The 16,974-nt window shown below is 36.0% G+C and overlaps 1 protein-coding gene across 1 annotated transcript in view; it reads right to left on the bottom strand.

The window, feature by feature from the left end:
* Positions 1–16,974, bottom strand: part of KLHL20 (kelch like family member 20) — a 64,594-nt gene that overhangs the window by 28,974 nt on the left and 18,646 nt on the right. The window contains exons 4-6 of the mRNA XM_043567932.1: positions 4,262–4,420; positions 3,155–3,249; positions 237–352 (exon numbers count right to left, since the gene is read on the bottom strand). Coding sequence (XP_043423867.1) covers positions 237–352; positions 3,155–3,249; positions 4,262–4,420 — 370 coding nt within the window. The remainder of the gene's footprint in view (positions 1–236; positions 353–3,154; positions 3,250–4,261; positions 4,421–16,974) is intronic.

The raw sequence follows: 16,974 nt of genomic DNA, 5'->3' as shown, positions 1-16,974 counted from the left end.
GCATATGACTCATTTTAATAAAATATCTACTGCATGACATTTTTAGACTTGCATAAAAATAGAGCACTCTTGGAGAATACCAGTGTTGGATCATGAGTTAAGGAGTCAAGCTACATGGTAACTTATTATGTGTCTCTTATGACAGTGGATATCACAATTGTCCAAAGGACTACTCAAATGACAGTTTAACATGTAGGAAAACATTCAGTTTAATCAGAGTATATTAAGACCCAAACCTGCAAAGAGTACTTCTCCACATCGGATAGGTTTCCGTGGTCTTGTCCTTGGTCCTTGCATCAGTGGTCGTTCTTGAGGTAAGAGGAGATAGTTTTTAGCTTCATCTACCAAGTCTCTGTGGAGAAAATTCTGCCTTTATTCCAAATGTCTAAATAATATCGTTAGTCAAATTCCAATATGGTTTAGGAATATGTAAATTGGCAAAGGGGAGCAAGCATAAATCAAACCAAATCATGAATGCCAGCCAATATTAAAAAGTCACAAACACGAGAGAAATGATGCCAGTCATACTATGAGTTGTAAATTGATTGGTATTTCCATCATGACTTCCTATCTTAGTGCAAATTTAGCCTGAAACTCATTATGCTTGGGACCACCGATAACTTACGGGAAACTAAAATTTACAACTCAATTACCAACCTGCATAGTTATTGCTTTCTCATGAATTTTACTAGATTCTGCAGGATACTGGCAGAGTAGCACATCAGCCTTGGCACTAGATAGTTGTCAGATTAATTAAATAATAAAACTAAGTCAACAATTGGATTGTTAAGAAGAAACAGTGTACTGTCATTTAATATTAATTTGCTATCTGGTACTGTATGAAATGGTTTACTTTCAGCAAGTCTACTGAGGAGGAACAATTTTTTTCCTTGTCTCTTCAGGTACTTTCTGAGAAGAACCTAGTAATTACACTTGTTAAATACAATATCCTAATACAAACTATTCACATACATACTTAGCTCACTTGAGTCCTCTCTTTGAGTGATTCAGGACCTGATTAGTGCAAACTCTGTTCTTTCCCAATCTTGAAAGTGTTTCCTAAAATATATTTTCATTTCTCTAGCTTTTTATGCTAAAAAGAGTAATTTATTCCTGCAGGACCAATCCCAAGCATGACCCAATAATGTACTTCCAATATGTGGTTTTGATAGGGCCCCTTTTGAGTTTACTTATCCTAAAAAAAAAAAACAAACAAAAAACAAACCCCAAACCAACAGCTCCTCCCCACCCAAAACCCAAGCTGATGACCAAGAACTTTCTCAAGCTTCCTCAGCCTTAAAAACAAAGACTGGGATCTCTTAATAGCCAGTTTTTAAGTGTTGAGGATTTATAGTACTCTCCTAGAGACAGTACTATAGAACTAAAACTTAGCAAGCCAACCCAAAATTAATAGTAACAATGAGAACACTTATAGCTATGTGTCAGTCCTTGTTATAAGGGTTTAGTATATATTAACTCAACAATCCCCACCACTGGGGGTACTATTATTGTCCCTACTTTACAGATGAAGAAACCATAGCAGAAAGAGGTTAAGTTAACTTGCCTAAGGTCCCACATCTAGTAAATGGTGAGGTCAGGATATCAGTAAAGGGTTTCCTTTAAAAGTGACTTTGGAAGTACCTCTACTTGGTGCATCAGAATCAGTACAATCTGATTTATGTTTTATGGATGGGGAGCACTTTTGCATTGTTTCTTCAGATTTCAGAATCTGTAATTCCATATGGTTTTCCTTCTGCTACTATACATACTTGAGGGAACTAATTGCCATTTGTCTGGTTTTTATTTAAAATACAAATATCAGGGCACCTGGGTAGCTCAGTCAGTTAAGCATCCGACTCTTGATATTGGCTCAGGTCGTGATCTCGTGCACCTGAGATCAAGCCCCATGTTGGGCTCTGTGCTGAGTGGGGAGCCTATGTGGGTTTCTCTCTCCCTTTCTCTCTATCCCTCCCCCACTTGCTCACACACTCTCTCTCAAAATAAACAAACATTTAAAAATAAAAAAATAAAACCCCAAATATCTAAAACCCCCTCTGACATTTTTCTAAGGGACAGGCTTCAGATTATAGAAGAAATGCAAACGAATCTACATGTTCTACTTCTTTTTTTTTTTTTTTTTTTTTTAATTTTTTTTTTTTTTCAACGTTTATTTATTTTTGGGACAGAGAGAGACAGAGCATGAACGGGGGAGGGGCAGAGAGAGAGGGAGACACAGAATCGGAAACAGGCTCCAGGCTCTGAGCCATCAGACCAGAGCCCGACGCGGGGCTCGAACTCACGGACCGCGAGATCGTGACCTGGCTGAAGTCGGACGCTTAACCGACTGCGCCACCCAGGCGCCCCAACATGTTCTACTTCTGTTCTAGGGATTCCTAATACTAAAGCAAGTTTCTTTAGTCACTAAGGGAGACCCAAAGGTCAATATATTTCAAGGAGTTCTTTTCATTTTTATATATAGAACATGCTAGGGAAAAAATGGTTAAAAGCACCATATAGTTTGATTTGAACCTAAATCTTAAAATCTATCAAACTGGGAAAAGTAATTTATCAATTTGTGTCTATAGTACAGAGATAGCCCAATAAAATAGGTGTTTTGCTTATGCTATAGAAGCATTTAGAATTTCTTTCACGAAGAACATCATGAAACTACCCCACCAAGCTCTGGTGGAAACCCTTCCACAGCTACTTGAAGAGCAGACCTTTGACTCTGTCCACAACCTCAGAAAGCAAGGCTGGTCCTATTCCCTAAGCAGCTACATGTGATGGAAGGAACAGTGCTCTTGGTACTTTCTGACAGATTCAACAGCGTTATTTGTCTCAAGAAAAACATATATTAGCAGAGAATTGCCTCTTCGAATTCAAGCTTGCATTAAAATCTTAGAAATCTACCTCTTTATTGCCACTTCTACACCAATAAGCACCACACATAAAAACTAATGGAATGGAATACTGGAAGCTCAGTCCTCTCTTCTTCCATCTCCTCCTCTTGACCCTAACCCAGAAGAAAAACCTGTAATACTGCTCTGGTGTCAGCACTAAGAAATACAACATTTAGGAAGCAACACAAATAAAGAAATTAGAAGAAAACAGAAATGCTTAGTTGTTGATTTTTCCCACCCAGGGCCATTCATACCTGCATTCCTCATCACTTTTGATGAGGGGATCAGAGCCTACAGTGCCCACCAGGAACTTGGGACTAAGCAAAGGCAGACGAACATGCTGCAGCACCTAAGAGATAATAAATATCGTTAAAGGCACGAGCTCCCACCTGCAAGATATTTAACAGAATACGTAACACAAGTTCCCATAGTCTTTCCACTTGCTTTGGGATCTAACTGAATTAATTTGATTTAATTAATAAATAATAAAGATAGAGGGAAGGCATAAATACTAAACCTAAGTTTATTCCATCAATTCAGTAATCAGAATAGTCAGAAAATTGAAAGCATACTAATATCATTTTAGAATGCCACTTTGAGCTTTCAGCAATATGTTTTTAAAAAAAATTTTTTTTAAATTTTTTTTAATGTTTATTATTTTTGAGAGAGAGACAGAGACAGAGACAGAGACCAAGCAGGGAAGGGGCAGAAAAAGAAGGAGGCACAGAATTGGAAGCAGGCTCCAGGCTCTGAGCTGTCAGCACAGAGCCCAACGCGGGGCTCGAACTCACAGACGGCGAGATCATGACCTGAGCCGCAGTGGGCCGCCCAATCGACTGAGCCACCCAGGCGCCCCTAGCTTTCAGCAATATGTTATAAGCTCTTCTATAATTAGCTTATATAACTGGACTGAAACAATCCAGAAGAATATCCTATTAAACTGCTAAAGACTATAGTCATAATAACAAGAACATTAAACATTCATTTAGTGACCACTTACGGCCCATATCATCCCTTTACTCTTCCAAATGTGATTAGATTTCCAAGTCACAAGGAAGGGAAGCACGATAATTGCCATCCTTGCTTTCTTTTGTTCATTTACACCTTTAGGTTCTGACTTGTGCTATAACCCTAACCTAGAGTTGATGCAAAATAGAGAGGAAGCCAAGGAGCAAAAAGTTCAAAATGATAAACACTTAAAATGCTTCTAAACACTATCTTCTTGATTATTTGGGATAGATGGTGTCTCTTACAGTCTAATATAAGGGACAGTGACAATCGCTTATTTTTTGTAAGTCAAACATTTATTATTTCATCCAGTACAAAAAGGGCAGTTACTTGAAGAAACATTTTCGCCATACCTGGGGTAACTGAGGACGTCTTTCTTGAATACTGTATTTGACCCAGGCCATCACTGCATTGAACACCTGTTCTTCACTGCGAACGTTTAGTTCATCACTAGATATTATATCAATAAGCTGATTGGCTGGAAGCAACATGAACTCTTCACTTTCCATCACCTGTTCAAAGTTCGGTAAGAATAAAAGAAAAACAACTGTGACCACATTTAATTTACTCTTGATGATGATTTACTTGTCACTGTAAGTTCATCAGTTGTAACAAATGTACCTTTCTGGTGCAGGGTGTTGACAATAGGGACGGGAGTGTGTGTGTAAATGGGGTACATGGGAACTCTGTTCCATTTAGCTGTGAACTTAAAACTGCTCTAAAAAAATAACATTTATTCATTTTTAAAAAAGGTGGGAACAAAGGAAAGTACTGAGGACACAATTAAAATTTTAGAAATAATAATTTGTGATTCAAGCAGTTTAAGAAAAATAAAATCTGTTTTTCTAAAATGAAGTATCAAAATCTACATTTAACATTAAAAATAAATGAAACTAACTACATCAAATTATAATTCCAGAACTATGAGGCATATAAAAAAAATCAGAAAAAGCTTTCAGAGGAGGATAAGTTGCTGAAAGAGAAACACTAAGGGGCCAGTTTAAAAAAAGAATGAGGGTGTCAGCAATTCCACAAGCAAGAATGAATATACTGAGGAGAGAGACTCGAAAACTTCAGAGGATCAAACCACTCTGATATACAGATAGCAGAATGGAGGCGAAATGGCAACAAGGATATTACCTTGTTGTGCGGTCCAGCCACAAATCCCAATATTTTGTATATCCTGCCATCAGTACATAGAGTAAAAGGGTCAGGGTGCAACGTGGAAGAGAAAAACACTCAATGCTACCCTCCCTGTGGTTTGTTCTCATTCAGAAGATTGTGCTACACATGATATCTATTATCAGCACAGGAAGAATACAGTTAGGAGTGACCTCCAATGCAGATGATGTATTCTCTTAGGACAGGGTTTTTTCATGTTCATCAAAAAGAATATTACTGGGGCACCTGGGTGGCTCAGTCAGGTGCGCGACTGACTTCAGTCAGGTCATGATCTCACAGATTGTGAGTTCGAGCCCCATGTCGGGCTCTGTGCTGATGGCTCAGAGCCTGGAGCCTGCTTTGGATTCTGTGTCTCCCTCTCTCTCTGCCCCTCCCCTGCTCAAGTTCTGTCTCTCCTTCAAAAATAAACATTAAAAAAATTTTTTTTAAAAATCAGAATATTAGGCAGGATACAAGATAAGCCATAGCAATTTGAATATTTGATTAAGACTGTTTTATCCCAAGTACATTAGAAACAAATGCAAATTCTAAAATGAAGCCATTAGGGCCATAAGGTTGGCTATACTTGTAGCGGAAAATATTAATGAGCTCTCCAATTTTTATGGCACAGGTTTTCAAATCATCTGAGTGAGAGACCCTTGGGATTCAGGATATAAAATAGGTTACCTCCATATTTTAGCTGAGGTTGCTTACCCAGGTAACTTAGTAGTTAGAATGACTGCATTGTATTCTCTGTGGCACAGCTGTCAGATTTAGCAAATAAAAACAAAGGACATGCTTACACTACAAAATTACTTGTTGTGTATCTGAAACTTGTATTTAACTGGGCACCCTGTATTTTATCTGGCAACCCCAACTTGGCGGCTATAAAATCAAGGCAAAATTCGAGGCCTAGCCCTAAATTCTGTGTGCTGGCCTTCACAGCATGCAGAACTGTAGTCATGACTGTATCTTCTTTCCTTTTTTCTCTTCTTCACTCTGATCTCTTAACTTAAACACAAGTGTGGTATCATATCTCTTTGCGAAGCAGTGCCTTAACATTGTTTTGGATCTTGTTAAAATATGAATTCTTTTTCCTGGGGCGCCTGGGTGGTGCAGTCGGTTAAGCGTCCGACTTCAGCCAGGTCACGATCTCGCGGTCCGTGAGTTCGAGCCCCGCGTCAGGCTCTGGGCTGATGGCTCAGAGCCTGGAGCCTGTTTCCGATTCTGTGTCTCCCTCTCTCTCTGCCCCTCCCCCGTTCATGCTCTGTCTCTCTCTGTCCCAAAAATAAAATAAAAAACGTTGAAAAAAAAATTAAAAAAAAAAATAAATTCTTTTTCCTAACTTAGTGATTATAAACCAATGATCACTAAGTTTAAACTTTATGAACAAAGCACTATTATATTCACTACTTACTGGAAACATTAAATGGCAAGAAGACGTGAAAATCTATGTTAGAAAATATTTGTTTGACAACAAAGAGTCAAACTAATACTTTTGATAGTCTAGTTAAACTGTCACTTCTCCTTTTTCCACCAAGAAGAAAAAAGATATTAGTGATCTACCATTAGAGCAAATCTGGCACTGGAGTCTATCCTTGACCAAACAACCAGGTTAAGAAAATAATGCTTTTTAAAGTATCTGTTTTAAATAAAAGTTTATAGGAGATCTGGATTTTAAGTCCCACACTATTATGGTAATGAGCTTACTTTTAGTTTCTTCTAGTGAATGGAGATGCAATTTGAAAAATGAATAAAGCTGAAAACAATAAAAGTGAATAAGCAAAGTTAACTAGAGTTGTTCTACCAGGAGTGAATGGCAAACTTAATGTTGAAAGACAATTTTTTAATTTATCTTTATGGACAAATGACACTGTATGAATTAAGCCAGGTCTAATGAAAAAGAAGGAAATTAAATAGACTTAAGTTAGAAAATAATTTAAATGAGTCACATGTGTTAATGCCCTAAATGGTGACTTTTTTTGCATCTGCACAGAACTAGTGCACAAACAAGTGCATTCTACTCCACAAACAAGGGGATTTCATTATGGTATAAATCAGGTTCATTTGAAAGGCAGGTTCAGAACTGGAAGGGATTCCAAATCTTTCTCTGTTGAGGATATTCTTCAGATATTTGCAACTACCATCAGATGTAAAACCCAAGCTATGGTTAAAGCAGGAATTTTTTTTTTAAGTTTATTTATTTTGAGAGCAAGAGGAAGCACAAGCTGGGGAGGGGCAGAGAGAGAGGGAGACAGAGAATCCCAATCCCACGCTTCGTGCAGAGCCTAAGGGGGCTGGATCACACAACCATGAGATCATGACCTGAGTCGAAATCAAGACTTGGACACTTAACCAACCGAGTGACCCAGGTGCACCTAAAGCAGGAAAATTTTTAAAAATCAACCTTATTCATTTTAAGTGTACAGAACAATGAGTTCTGATAAATGTATATACTCATGTAACCATGACCACAATCAAGATATAGAATATGACCATCATCCCCAAAGCAGGGAATTCTTAATATGGGATCCAATGACTTTTGCAAATTATTTTGGAAATTCTCAGTGGTAGCAAATCTTTAGTTTTAGAGAGTGGATTTTCGTATGTGAAGACAGTGGGAAAGGGGCACCTGGGGGGCTCAGTCCATTAAGTGTCTGATTCTTCATTTCGGCTCAGGTCATGATCTCACAGTTCATGAGACAGCCTCGCGTGGGCTCACACTGACAGTGAGAAGCCTACTTGGGATTCTCTCTCTCTCCCTCTGTCCCTCCCCGCTCGCACACACACACACGTACCTTCTCTATGTCAAAAGAAATAAATATTAAAAAAAAAAACAGTGGAATGAAATTAAGAGTCAAATCTGTTAAAAAAAAGTATGAAGAATTTAGGTTATTTTGAATGGGAAATTAAGTGTTACTATAAAATAGTATTAACTTAATGGAGGTATAAACTCCATTTAGTCATGGTGTAGTCACTTCCTATATTTAGTTGGAATCAATTTAGTAATATTTTATTAAAAATTTTCCCATCTAAATTAATGAGAGATCTCCATCTTTAGTTTTCTTTTAACATCTGTTTTTTTTTTAATGTTTATTTTTGAGAGAGAGAGAGAGAGAGAGAGAGCACAAGCAGGGGAGGGGCAGAGAGAGAGAGAGAGAAACAGGGAGACACAGAATCTGAAACAGGCTCTAGGCTCTGAGCTGTCAGCAAAGAGTCTGACCCGGGGCTTGAACAGCAAGATCAAGACCTGAGCCAAAGTCAGACGCCAACTGACTGAGCCACCCAGGCACCCCAAGTGTCTGTGGTTTTGATAGCAGGGTATTTTGTCCTTATTTGGCAACCTCCTCCTCCTTTTTCTGGAAGACTTTCTATAGGATTAGTATTATTTCTTCCTTAAATGTTTGATAGAATTCACCATCTGAGACAAGCATTTTCTTTGTGGGAAGGTTTTTAAATTATTATTTCAATTACTTTCATAGATGTAGGGTTGTTCTGGTTTTCTGTTTCTTCTTGAGTCAGTTTCTGGAATCTGTGTTTTTCAAAGAATTTGTCCATTTCCTATCAGTTGTTGAATTTATTGGCAAAATGTTGCTCATAACACTTCCTTATTATCTTTTTTAATCTGAGGGATTTGTAGTGATGTCCTCTTATATCTGATATTGGCAATTTGTGTCTTGTCTCCTTTTCTTGATCTGTATAGCTAGAAGTTAATCAATGTTTTTTTCAAAGAACAATTAATTTTTTACTCTAACCTTTATTCTTTTCTTCCTTCTACTTACTTTGGGCTTTAATTTGCTCTTCTTTTCCTAGTTTACAAAAGTAACCACTAGAACAAAAACAAATGTTTCTATACAAAAATAAAATTTAACAAGCAAAGAAGACATCATATAGAAAAAGAAATACAGTAAATACAACTAAAGTATATACTATTTATAAAAATATGACAGAGTTGAGAACAAACATATCAGTCATGGCAACAGATAAAAAATGGGCTTTAATTCCCTATTTATTTTATTTTATTTTTTTAAACGTTTATTTATTTTTGAGACAGAGAGAGAGAGAGAGAGACAGACAGACAGAGCGTGAGCTGGGGAAGGGCACAGAGAGAGGGAGGAGACACAGAATCCAAAGCAGGCTCCAGGCTCTCAGCTGTCAGCACAGAGCCCGATGTGGGGCTTGAACCCATGAATCATAAGATCATGACCTGAGCTGAAGTCGAACGCTTAACCCACTGAGCCACCCAGGTGCCCCTTTAATTGCCTATTTAAAGAAAAAGATTTTCAAACTGGCTCACAAAGCAAAACTTATCTCTATGCAAATTCAAGAAAAATACCTAAAACATTATGATGCAAAAATGCTAAAAATAAAGGGCAAATGGGCAAAGATACATCAGGCAAGTGGAAACAACAACAAAAAACAAATAAGAACTGAAAGCCAGGTATCAGGCAAAGTAGAATCAAGACAACAAAAGAATGAAATCTGACAAATGAGGATACTTCGTAAAGCTAAAAGTCACAATCTGTAATTAAGATACAGAATTATGATTATATATGCATTAAGCAACACAGCACCCACCTATATAAACTACAGATGATGCAAAGAGAAATAGATAATAGATGTTAGATAGACACTAATAATAGATGACTTTAAAACACAGGTCTGTGGACAAAGTAATATAAAAGAGCTAAGCAACACAATCAATAAGGTAGACTTTATGCATATATATCAAATACTGTAAGAATGAGACTAGAAAATATACCTTATTTTCATGCACATATGGAATAGTCAGAAAAACTGATAATGTGGGACTAAAAAAGTCAGTAAATTTCATGAAGTAGAACTACTAAAAATAACACTGACTGCCATGCACTAAAATTATAAATTAAAAAAAAAAACCACCTAAAAATTTAAAAATTTTCTATTAATAGTTCTCGGTAAAGAAAAATGCAGGGGCGCCTGGGTGGCTTAGCCGGTTAAGCGGCCGACTTTGGCTCAGGACATGATCTCACAGTTTGTGAGTTTGAGCCCTGAGTCAGGCTCTGTGCTGACAGCTCTGAGCCTGGATCCTGCTTTGGATTCTGTGTGTCTCTCTCTCTCAAAAATAAATGTTTAAAAAAATAAAAAGAAAAATGTAAACAGAATTACTTAAAACAACAATAAAATGAGCAGTAAAGATAAGAATCTATTAAATGTATTTAAAACAGTGATCAGAGAAAAACTATGGCTTTAAACACTCAGAGTACTTAAGGTAAAAGAATGAAAATGAATCAAATTCTCAATCAAATAGCTAGAAAAAGAATACAGCAAGCCAAAAGAGAACACAAGGAAGGAAGTAACAAAAGTAGAACATTAATGAAATAGACACAAAAATTACAGATTTAATTAATGAGTCAAAATATTGATTCTTTGGGAAAACATGAACAAAATAGACATACCACTAGCTACCTTTTTCAAGGAAAGAAACATTGAAAGTACACATATACAAAATACAAAATATCAAGGGGTAAATAACCATTGATGAAGAAATTTAAAAATTAAAAGAAATTTGTACACCTCTATATAAATAAATTTGAAAACCTAGATAAAATTGATAATTTTGTACGGAAACATAGTCTACCAAAATTGAACCTAGTAGAAAGAGGAAATTTCATGGAACAGAGAAAATGATCAATAAACTACTTCACAAAAAAGCACCACACCTAGACAGTTTCACAGAGAAATTCTACCAAACTTGCAGGGAGGACATAGTCCCAATGTTGTACAAATTGTTTCAAAGCACTGGACATGAAAGAAAACTTCTAACTCATTTTCATTAAGTATAACATGTATATCTAACCTGATAAAGATAGCACAAGAAGGGGTGCCTGGGTGGCTCAGACAGTTAAGCATCAGACTTCATTCAGCTCAGGTCATGATCTCATGTTCTGTGAGTTTGAGTTCTCTCTCTCTATCCCTCCCCACTTGCACTCTCTTTCTCTCAAAAGCAAACGAACATTAAAAAAATAAAAATGGGGTGCCTGGGTGGCTCAGTTGGTTAAGCATCTGCCTTCGGCTCAGGTCATGATCTCATAGTTTGTGAGTTTAAGCCCCACGTCGGGCTCTCTGCTGTCAGCACAGAGCCTGCTTCAGATCTCTGTCCCCCTGCCCCACTCACTCTCTCGCTCGCTCGCGCGCACTCTTAAAAATAAACTTAAAAAAATTTTTAAAATAAAGAAAAAATAAAAATAAGAAAATAAAACTAGCACAGCTTCTCATGAAAAAGATAGTACAAGAAAATTAAAGATTAGTAACACATTAATATCAACACAAAGACATTGTCTACAATATTAGTGAATACATTCCAACTCACATTAACAGTCCACCATGACCAAAATGTGTGTACTAAAAACACAAAGATGCTTTAATTTTAGGACTTCATTTAAAAGAATTCATAATAATGGGTTTAAGGAGAAAATTCATATGATTATCTCCATAAATACTGACAAAACCTTTGACAAAATTCAATACCATTCCTTATAAAAAAAAATCCAAGAAAATAGGAAGTACGTGAGTACTTCCTTAATATGATAAAATATTCACACTTCAATCCTAAAACCAGTATATTCATTAATGGGAAAACACTAAAGTCATTCCTACTAACGCCAGAAACAAAGTATGTCCAATATTTCTATTACCATTTAACATTTTACTAGAAGTATTAAGCCAAACAACTGGGAAAAAAAAAAGTCATTAACAACTGGAGAAGAAGAAATAAAACTATCAATATGCAGATGACATGACAGGATGTTCAGAAAACTCTAAAGAATCAGTGTAAATAACTCAAAGAATAAAAAAATCCAGTAAAGTAGCTTTCATATACATTAATGGTAGTTGGTTAGAAACTATAGTAAAGGGAAAAAAACTTTACATAGCAACAAAAAATACATTTAGAATAACTTAAGAAATGTAGAAAACTTAAATGAAGAAAACTATAAAACACTCCTGAGAGATAAAAAAACAGAACTGAAGAAACAGAAAGGCATCTCTCATTTTTGAATAGAACTCAACATCATAAAAATAATTATTCTTCTTAAGTTAACTTGTAAGTTAATGTGATGCCAATAAATATACCAAGTTTTCTTCTCAAAGCTGGAAAAGGTGATACTAAGCTCATTTCGAAAAATAAACATGCAGAAAGTTAGGAAAACACTGAAAGAGAGAGTTATACGGTAGTGGTATTAGCCCTACTATGTATTAAAATATACTGCAAAGCCTCAATAATTAAAACATTGCAGGAAATAGCATGGGGCTGCTAAATGGCCTATAATAGAAGGTCTAGAACCAAGCACACACAGAAATTCAGTGTATAATAAAGATCTTATCTCAAATCACTGTTTCAAAAAGATTTTTAAATAAATGGTATTGGGACTAAATATTTAGAAAATATAATAGTAAGTCCATATTCCACACCCTACACAAGATAAACTCAGATCATACACATACTAGAAAAAATATGGGTGAATTCCTCTGTAACCTAAGTGTAGGAAAAGCCTTTCAAATTTTGCCTCAAAACCCAGATGCAATAAAGTAAAAGATTTATGTATTTGATAATATTAAAAAAAAAAAAACTTTCCATGACCAAAAATTACCATAAGTAGAGTTGAAAGGCAAATGTAAACTGGGAAAAAAGAGTTTGTAACTTGTAGCACAGAGAGAAGGCTATCACTGTTAATGCAGAGAGAACTTTAAAACACTGAATAGAAAAAAGATTTAAAAATCTAATAGAAAAATGGGCAAAAGATAATAAATAATTCATAAACATGACAGATATGAAAGATACTCAACTTTACTTAAGAGAAATGCAAACTGAAACACTCTGAGATTCCACTTCCCATCTATTAGACTGGCAAAAATTCAAAACGTTGACAATATATTCTGTTAGTGACTCTATGAGGAAATATTCACCCTCATATTATTATGGCATATATTACGGTCAGAATGGTTCATCCTCATAGAGGGGAATGTGGCGATATTTAACAAAATTACACATGCAGTCAACCTTCGGCCCTGCAGTCTGATTTCTAGGAATTTATCCTGAAGATAAACCTTCAACAACACTGAAATATTCATACACAAGTCTATTCATTGCAGCATTATCTGTAATGGCAAAACACTGAACACTCTGCAAATGCTCAAACAGGAAATTGATTGAGCAACTTTGTGGTACACACAAGGAGAACAATGCTGCTGTGGAGAGAGAACTGTGAACTGAACGAATTCCAGAATAAATTAAGTAGAAGGCAAAGGCAACAAAGAATATACAGAATGCTACCTTTTGTGTTGGAAAGAAATGGAAATTAAAAAAAATGCATATGTCTGCTTAATTTTGCAAAAATAAGCACAGGAAGGATAAATCAGACTATCAAGCATCAAAATAATAAATGGTAACAAAGGACTATAATCCGTTAACTAGAATAAGAGTCTAGTGAGTCCATGATGCTAATCAATCATTCAGAACAGGGAAAATTCTTCCTTATAGCAGAATGTTGATAGAAAAATGGAGTGGTTTTTTCAAATCACCATTTTACAGCCATCATAGTAATGAATGATTTGGGCAGAAATGATCAATGTATATGAGTGAAAATGAGTGAAAGTTTGATAAGGAAAATATTTACATGGATTTGAAGTATCTCTCTGTAAAAGTTTTTACTAACTACAAAACGAAAAATAGTAACAATAGGAAAGAAACTTAGGGGACTCCACTTAACCAAGTGGTTGAAGTTAACACAATCAGTAATGGGACAAATAGATACCATGTACTTCCTGTGATGCACTGAGAATGACAAAGTATCATTTATGTAGTATTCCTGTCAATACTGAATCTACCGTGAGGATACATCAGACAAACTCAGACTGAGGGACGTTTTACATTAATTGGCCTATACTCTTAAAGGTGGAGAGAACTACTCCAGATTATCAAGAACTCAGAAAACATGACAACTAAATGCAGAGCAATCATCTGCTCTGGAAATTGGACTGGAAAAAAAATTGTTACAAAGAACAATATGGGGACAGTTGGTGAAACTGGAATGGGGACTATGGATTAAATAAAGTTTTTATTAATGTAAAATTTCATCAATTTGATGAATGAATTGTATTTAAAAACTTTTAAAGTGTGCTTATTTTTGAGAGTGAGAGTGAGAGTGAGAGTGAGAGTGAGAGAGAGAGAGAGAGAGAGAGAGAGAGAAGGCAAGGGGCAGAGAGAAAGGGAGACACAGAATCCAAAGCAGGCTCCAGGCTCTGAGCTGTCAACACAGAGCCAGATGTGGGGCTCAAACTCACAAACCACGAGATCATGACCTGAGCCAAATCAGATGCTTAACCAACTGAGCCACCTAGGTGCCCCAATGAATGAATTGTCCTAAGAGACTTCTATGTTAAAAGAAAAAAATGCCCTTGGTCTTAGGAAATACACACTGAAGTGTTTAAGAGTAAAGGAGTGTGATATATGCATATACTCTCAAATTGTTCAGAGAAAAATGTTCGATATAACAAGCAGAGAATGGTAAAGCAAATGTAGCAAAATGTTAACAACTGGTAACCTGGGTAAGAGGTATATGAAAGTTTTTTCTTATAATTTCTTATAAATTTGAATTTTTTTCAATGAAATTAAAAATTATTTTTCCAAACTGACAGTTTGAACACTGGTATATTATTGTGATGTATATTTCTTTAATTATGTGTAAGGGTGACTAAGCTTTCATATGTTTATTTACATTTGAATATCTCCTTTCATACATTGCTTATTCATACACTTTACCTATTTTTATATTGTGTTTTTTCATGTTTTTTCTCACTGAATTTGTATGACTTTTATGGAAAAAATTTTCTTTCTGTCATGTATGCCCCATGTATGAGTTTGACGCTAATTTTTTGACTTAGTTTATGGTGTTATTGTTGTTATTGTTGTTATAAAAAACAAAAATTCTCAATTTTTATGCAATCAAATTTACCAATCTTTTATGGTTTCTGAGTTAAATCCTGCCTGAAAAGGATTAAGCCACCGTAGTTTAATTGCTATGAATTATTGTGTTGATGACGTCTAAATTTTAATCTCAGTCTAACCTCTTTTCTAAGATACAGACTCCTAAACAGTGGCCCGGCTCAGTATCTCTATTTAGACATCTCACGGGTGTCTCAAACTGAATATATGTAAAATGAAACCCATGATATTATCTCCTCAAATTGCTCCCTTCTCCAGTACATTTGTAGTACAAGTTCTCTGCTGAGTCAAACAGTGTGCAAAAGCATGTAATTTTGAAATATATTGCCTAATTTTCTTTCAAGAAGGTTGCATCGATTTATGTTCACACTAGCAATGCAGCTCTACTGCCTTGTCTCCATGGCCTTGTCAACAGGGGAAGGAATCAAACTTTTGGATATCTGTAATCTGATAGATTACAATTTTGTAATCTGAGAAATACAAAATAGTACTTTGTTATAGTTCTGTGTTTCAGTTATTCTGAAAAAGCTACAACAGATTTTCATATGTTTAAGAGCAATCTGAATTTGTTTACTGCCCATTTTTTGGTTAGATCATTGGTCTAGGTTATTGAACAACAGGATCTCTTGCTATATTAAAGAGAGTATTTACTGTGATAGGATATTTACGGTGATAGCTGCAGACAGTTTGCACTGTTTTTTTTTAAAAATGTTTTTTAACTTATTTTCGAGAGAGCACGAGTAGGGGAGAGGTAGAGAGAAGTGGGGGACAAAGGATCCAAAGTGGGCTCTGTGCTGACAGCAGCAAGCCTGATGCAGGGCTTGAACCCATGAACCACGAGATCATGACCTGAGCCAAAGTCGGATGTTCAACCCACTGAGCCACCAAGATGTCCCTGTCTTTTTTTTTTTTTTTATGTTTAATTTTGAGAGAGAGAGAGAGAGAGAGAGAGTGTGAGCGTGAGTGGGGGAGGAGTAGTGAGAGAGGGAGACACAGAATCGGAAGCAGGCTCCAGGCTGTGAACTGTCAGCACAGAGCCCAAGGTGGGGCTCAAACTCACGGACTGCGAGATCATGACCTGAAGTCGGATGTTTAACCGACTGAACCACCCAGGCCCCCCCCGCCTTTTTTAAAGGGTTTTATTTTTAAGTAATTGTGAGGCTCGAATTCACAACCCTGATATCCAGAGTCGCAATGCTACTGACTGAGCCAACCAGGCACTCCCTGCTTTGTCTTTAACTTTTGTCTGGCTACTGTTATTTTGTTCTACCATGCAAAAATTTTTTATTTTTATGTAGCCAAATCTATCAATATTTTCTTCTATGCCTTCTGGATTAGTCAGTTAGAAAGGCCTTTCTCACTTCAAGATTAAAAAGGAATAGCTCCATGTCATCTTCTAATATTTTCATGGTTTCATGTTGTATGAAATGAAATCTTTGATCCATAGGAGGTTATCCTGGTGGAGAGAAGAGTGACTGATATTAAAGTGTAAAAGGGACCATGTCTTTGCTTAAAGCCCTTTAATTGTTTTCTGTTGCTCTTAAGATTAAATTTCAAATTGTTAACATGGTTTATTAACTCCAGTGTGATCGGGCTCTGGTCTTTCTGTAAAATCGTTATGTAATGTCTTCCCTTTTGCTCTCTGGGTCTCACTGGGTTTCTTTCAGTTTCTCAATCTAGTTATGCTTTTTCATGTCTCAGAATTTGGCTTGATCTGTTCCAGAACCAAAGTTAAATCTGTCTGTAATATACTGCTAAATCAGAGTTTAATAGTATAGGCTTCTTCTTTGTAGTACCTATTAATTATAATTAATTATTTGTGTGATTATGCATTAATGGCTATCCTCTCTGCTAGATTATAACCTCCATGAGAACACTCTGGGCATCTTGTTTACTACCATATCTTATCATTATCTTTAT

The sequence above is a fragment of the Prionailurus bengalensis genome, chromosome E4 (assembly GCF_016509475.1).
Source record: "Prionailurus bengalensis isolate Pbe53 chromosome E4, Fcat_Pben_1.1_paternal_pri, whole genome shotgun sequence".
Classification (NCBI taxonomy): Eukaryota; Metazoa; Chordata; class Mammalia; order Carnivora; family Felidae; genus Prionailurus; species Prionailurus bengalensis.
This window is presented reverse-complemented; position numbering and strand designations above follow the sequence as displayed.